This window comes from Sarcophilus harrisii, chromosome 3 (genome assembly GCF_902635505.1).
Source record: "Sarcophilus harrisii chromosome 3, mSarHar1.11, whole genome shotgun sequence".
NCBI classification, from domain to species: Eukaryota; Metazoa; Chordata; class Mammalia; order Dasyuromorphia; family Dasyuridae; genus Sarcophilus; species Sarcophilus harrisii.
Window position 1 is genome coordinate 431603174 of NC_045428.1, and position 6320 is coordinate 431609493.

Consider the following 6320-nt stretch of genomic DNA (forward strand, 5'->3'; position numbering starts at 1 on the left):
TTACCTAATGAAAAATATCATTTATCAAAATAGACAAGAAACTAAGCCAAATTTATTTTTAAAGTAGAGCCATTTCCCAATTATTAAATGATCAAAGGATATGAAGAGGCTGTTTTCAGTAAAAGAAATCAAGGCTATCAATAGGCATATAAAAATAGCAAAAATCACTAATAAAATCACCTCATAAGTATCAGATTGGCTAACATGACAGGAAAGGAAAATGACATGCTGAAAAGGATATGGAAAAATAGATACACTAATGCACACGTCATTTTGGGGAATAATTTGGGACTATGCCCAAAAGACTTTACAACTGGGCATATAAGCCCTCTTTGTAGTGGCTAGAAACTGGAAAATGAATGGATGCCCATCAGTTGAAGAATGGCTGAATAAATTATGGTATATGAATATTATGGAATATCATTGTTCTGTAAGAAATGACCAACAGGAAGATTTCAGAAAGGCCTGGAGAGACTTACATGAACTGATGCTGAGTGAAACAAGCAGGGCCAAGAGATCATTATATACTTCAACAACAATACTACATGATGACCAGTTCTGATAGACCTGGCCATCCTCAGCAATGTGATCAACCAAATCATTTCCAATGGAGCAGTAATGAACTGAACCAGTTACGCCCAGTGAAAGAACTCTGGGAGACGACTAAAAACTATTACATTGAATTCCCAATCCCCATATTTTTGTCCACCTGCATTTTTTATTTCCTTCACAGGCTAATTGTACAATATTTCAGAGTCTGATTCTTTTTATATAGCAAAATAATGGTTTGGTTATGTATACTTATTGTGTATCTAATTTAATTACATTGAATTCCCAATCCCCATATTTTTGTCCACCTGCATTTTTTATTTCCTTCACAGGCTAATTGTACAATATTTCAGAGTCTGATTCTTTTTATATAGCAAAATAATGGTTTGGTTATGTATACTTATTGTGTATCTAATTTATATTTTAATATATTTAACATCTACTGGTCATCTTGCCATCTGGGGGAGGGGGGTGGGGGAAAGAGCGGAAAAATTGGAACAAGAGGTTTGGCAATTGTCAATGCTGTAAAGTTACCCATACATATAACCTGCAAATAAAAGGCTATTAAATTAAAAAAAAAAAAAAACCTGGGCATATATATTCCTTGACCCAGTAGTACTACTATTTGATATCCCAAAAACTTCAAAGAAAAAAAGGACCTATATGTGCAAAAACATTATAGCAGTTCTTTTTTATGTTGGCAAATAATTAAGTTGTGATATTTGATTATGATGAAATATTATGGTGCCATAAGAAATGACAAACAAGTGATTTCAGAAAAACCTGAGAAGTAGTATGAACTGATGGTAAATGAAGTGAACAGAATCAAGAGAACATTGTATACAATATCAGCAATATTGTAATACTGATTAGCTGTGAAAGACTTGGGTACCCTGATTAGGACAATTATCAAGACAATTCTAAAGAACTCATGATGAAAAATGTTATCTGCTTCCAAAAAGTGAACCGATGAACCGATAAAACTCCAAGTACAGATTGAAGCATATTTTTGTCACTTATGTATTTTTTTTTGAAACATGGCTAATGTGGAAATATGTTTTGCATGACTTCATATGTATAATCAGAATCATATTGCTCATCTTCTCAATAAGCAAGGGAGGGAAGAAGAGGATTTATATTTTTGCTTCATATAAATTTCAGCATGAAAATATGAATTTCTAGGATTTCTTGAGTGTGAAGGGGAGGGAATTGTTGGGACAATAAAATTTGGTCTTGCTTTCTCTTTCAATCTTAAACTACAATGACCTTTATTGTTTTACTCAGGACATGGAAGACTGATTTGCCAAAGGGAATGTGCACTTTAGTATCTATCTCTGTGGAACATGAAGAAGCCCATTTGATGGGTGGGGTGCGAGCTGTTGTAATGGATTCTCAGTATCTAATAGAACCTTGTGGTTCTGGCAAGTCCAGGCTGACACACATCTGCAGGATTGACCTCAAGTGAGTAAATCATTTCTGAAGCAAACTGAACAGAGGATCAAACACTGTCAGAAATGATTCACACAATGAAGCTATTACAGTTCAATACTTCTAGACCCCATCTCACCATATTTTCTTCATAATTATCTTTCTTTGCTGTTATAGTTGATTCCTCTTGACTCTCCTGGGTCTCTTCTTCCCGCCTCTCACTTTTCTTTGCTTTTCTTCTTCTGTTTTGCCTCTGCTTCCATTCCTGAGCCCCCATCTGTGCAGGCTCTGCAGAGAACCATCTGTCCCAGGACACTGCCTCTCCTATGTATCTCCTCTGAGAAGCCAATTCACTTAAATTTAGTGAAGTTTCTTAACACTTTGATGGTGCTTCACCATGTATTTTTCTTGATAAATGATAAATATTTTATACAGTATTTCTTTTTGGCCCAAAGAATAGATATCATTTTCAAGAAATTCCATCTCTTGGCTCCCAGTCTTTTTTTCTCTGACTGTCCTTCAGGCCTGGAATAAACTTTCCTTCCTTTGCTCTGACTACTGAACTCCTTGGCCTCCTTTAAGTCTCAACTAAAATCACACCTTCTACAGGAAGCTTTTCCCAACTTTTAATCGTAGTGCTTTCCTTCTATTAATTATTTTATTTTTATTTTATATACAACTACCTTTATATAAATTTGTTTGAATGGTGTTTCCCCCATTAGATTGTAAGTTTCTTGAGGGCAGAAACTAGTTTTTGCCTCTTTTTGTCTAGCACAGGAATTAGCATGGCTCCTGGCACATAATAGGTAGTTAAATGCTTATTGATTTATTAAATAGGGAAGATTTACACACACTTCTTGACAAATAAAAAGAGCATTTTATAGATATATGATGCCAGACTCATTGTAACTCCCATTTATATAAGCATTTTGAGGTTTATAAAGCACTCTCTTCACCATAACCATGTGAAGTAGTTTGGTAAGTTGTAGCATCCTTATCTTATGGCTCAAGAAACCAATGATTAGAAACTAAAGACAGAGCAATTAAAAAGATGGGAAGAGATTCGGCATATGGTAGTTGACAGTGCACTGGACCTGAAGTCAGAAAGACCTGAATTCAAATCCCATGTCAGAGCCTTACCAGCAGGCAATCCTGAATGATTTTCTGCATCTCATTTTCTTCATCTGGAAGATGAAGTTAGATTCTGTGGTCTCTTGAATTCTTTCTAGCTCTACATCTATGATCATATGATAGATAATAAAGGTAGTAATAGCTATGGTGCTTTGAGATTTGCAAAATGCTTTGGCAAATATTGTCTCATTTTATTCCCCCCTAACCACGTGTGAAAAGAAATGCTATTATCTCCATGTTACAGAGTAGGAAACTGAGTCTAAGAAACACTAAATGATTTGCTATGAGTCATAGAGCAAGTAAGAATATGAAGCAGATTTTGAACTCACTTTTCCTGACTCTGAGAACAATGCTCTGTCTGTGGTACCACAAAGCTGCTTCTCCTGTAATTGCCCAGGACTCTGCCACTAATATATTAAGAGCCTACATTCAAACCCAAAGGTGTCTGACTTCAAGGGTGATGCTCCTTCTGCTACATTCCATTACTTCTCTCATTTTAATAGGAAGCAAATATTTATAAGCTTGACATAGTCTTCTGACATTTCAAGTATATATGTTGTTAAGAAATACAAGAACAGCCATCATGAGCCATGATTGATAATTTTGATATGGACATTAGTTTTAAGTCTCTTTCTGTTCTTCTCCCCGCCTTCCAGAGGTCACTCCCCAGAGTGGTACAACAAAGGCTTTGGACATCTTTGTGCAGCTGAAGTAGCTAGAATAAGAAACTCTTTTCAGCCTATTATTGCTGAGGGTCCAGAAACTAAAATCTGAAATGGTTTGGCAAAAAGTAAGAGAAAGCAGAAACTCTCATAGAGAAAGAGAGACTTGGAAAGTGTTCAACATGGAAGCACTGAAAAGTGGCCGGAAACTACCAGACAGCAGAGACCTTTTCTGAAGATCACTAATATAATAGATATTCTTTTATCGGAGCTTTTATCTCTGTTACTTAAAATTAAAGATTATTACTTGTGCATTGCCTAATTTTGCTATTTAAGCGCTTCTACGAAGCATATTTTAAATTGTAAATAAACTTCTATGTAGAATATGTATATATTTGTGTATATCTCTATATACTGTATATATGTATAGTAATTATTATATATATATATATATATATATTACATATATCTATAATTGAGTGTTTGGAACAGGAAAACACCTGCATCTTTTGACCCTTACTTATTCAATCTTTTAGAATCCTCCTCAATGCAACAGAGACTAAGCAATATCTACTATAATATAAACAGCCCTAAAATATGATATATGTAACCCATTGTCATATCTAACCAAAAGGTCCCTAACCAAAGGAAAATAATTTCAGTCATTCTCTTCTGTGCAGACCATCAATGCATATTAATAAAAACAAACCAGTTCTTGTAATTAGCCATTATGGGATGAGAATGTAAAAAGTAGCCAATGAGCACCTATGTTTACCAGCCTATGTTCAAGAAGCTGTAAGATGTTGATAACTGTTCTAGCTCATGGTCAAATATTTACTCTATAATGGAAACAGAAGCAGTGGTCCCACCCAGATTTAGAAATAAATATAGCTTTTTTTTATACTTAGAAAAGAGCCTACACTTTTTCTAAAGCTTTCATAGAAATATTTCATAATTTTCATAAATTTAATTCAATTTGACTAATAGACTTTTTGGTCACAGTTAATTAACATTTTCTTACCAATATATTGCACTGATTTCTTAACAATGACACCAATTTAAGAGAAATAATGGCCATTCAAGAGTACTGGACCATTACACTTTCAGGGAATTCATATTTTATTACATATAATACTTTAAAAATATAGTTCATTGAAGTTTTACAATTGAGAGAGTGGATTTTTAATTAACATAAAACCAAAAATATACTTCTAAATTAGTTTTAGAAAAATGTACAAGTTTATTAATATCATGTTTCTTTAATAGTCAACTCAAACTACCTAAGTGTTTGCCCCAACCTTATTTATTGCTGTATAAACTAAGCAGAAGACAATACCAATTGCCAATGGTGGTATGTTTTTTGGGGGGGAAGGGAGGTTGGTTTTAAATGCATTCAGACAATAGTATAAAGAGAAATTTATTAATAATTCAATAGAGAAATATTTTTATAGCAAGTCATCCAGCAATTGGTAGTAAAGAGAGCTTCATTTACTGATTTCCATTGTTTTGAATCTGCTTGCAGTATCTTTGCATTTATGTTGTTTTCTGCTGTCAGCAACATGCAGGCATTCTGTAGAGGAGATTAAAAGTATTAGAGGTGTGAGTACTGAGTTGCTTCAGTCACCTTCAAGGGAACCTTTGCTGCATTTTTATTATTTTTACTGAGCATGAAGGCAGTTGTCTGTCATTTAAAAAAAAAATTTTTTTTAATTGTCCCACTGGCCATGGATATCTTGCACCCTATGCATAAAAAGAAAGCCCATAATATGCTACTGCCATTTGGGCTGTCCTCCAGGAACCTATCAAAGTAACTTCTGCCAGAACACATGAAATTTAAATTCCCATGTAGTTATGCATCAAAATAAATGTTACTATCTGACTTCAAACTATCCAGGGAAGTGACATGTTTTGTCAGGGACAAAAAAAAAAAAACATTCAAACAATGGCAGATATAACAAGATATCATCTGGAGGATAATTAATAAAGTGACCATCAGAAGGGAGGGCAAAATTTGTTTCTGATGCCCCTTCTTTTGGAATTACCTAATTTTGTTCATATTTTCACTACATCTCTAAACTGCCTAACAACATGGCGCACCTTTTTTTAAAAATGTGCATTAAGCTTGTGTCAAACACTATACAATATTTTGTTCATTGTTATCTTGCCATTGAGAATACAATAAGATTATTGAATTTTAATGTTATATTCATATTTATACCTCATGTATATTTTTACCTCAGTTGGTATCAATCATCAATTGTAAATAAATAATTGCAAAGTCAAATAAATTTATATATGCTAAAGAATCTTCCTTTCCTTTGTGATCCATGTTGGTTTTTATGGTATATTATTGAAAAAGCAACCCCGTTTCATGAACAGAGCTTTCTTTGCTTCACATGAATTTCAGTTAATAGAATTCAAATGTTGTCATATAATTCCTATGTGTTCTCCAAAATGGACCACTACCATAGTCACCAGCACCAAATAGTAATGGAAAAGTTTTGAAGAGGCTTTATATAATGGGTGAGGATTTTTTCCCACCATCCTTTG

General features: G+C 33.9%; 1 protein-coding gene across 4 annotated transcripts in view; it reads left to right on the forward strand.

The window, feature by feature from the left end:
- The window catches only part of STARD13 (StAR related lipid transfer domain containing 13), a 285280-nt gene extending 279204 nt beyond the window's left edge, over nucleotides 1-6076 (forward strand). For all 4 annotated transcript variants that reach the window (XM_031963687.1, XM_012545229.3, XM_023499614.2 and 1 more), the window contains exons 13-14: nucleotides 1834-2010; nucleotides 3765-6076. In XM_031963687.1, coding sequence (XP_031819547.1) covers nucleotides 1834-2010; nucleotides 3765-3882 — 295 coding nt within the window. In that variant the 3' untranslated portion in view covers nucleotides 3883-6076. The remainder of the gene's footprint in view (nucleotides 1-1833; nucleotides 2011-3764) is intronic.
- The last annotated feature ends 244 nt before the right edge of the window (nucleotides 6077-6320 follow it).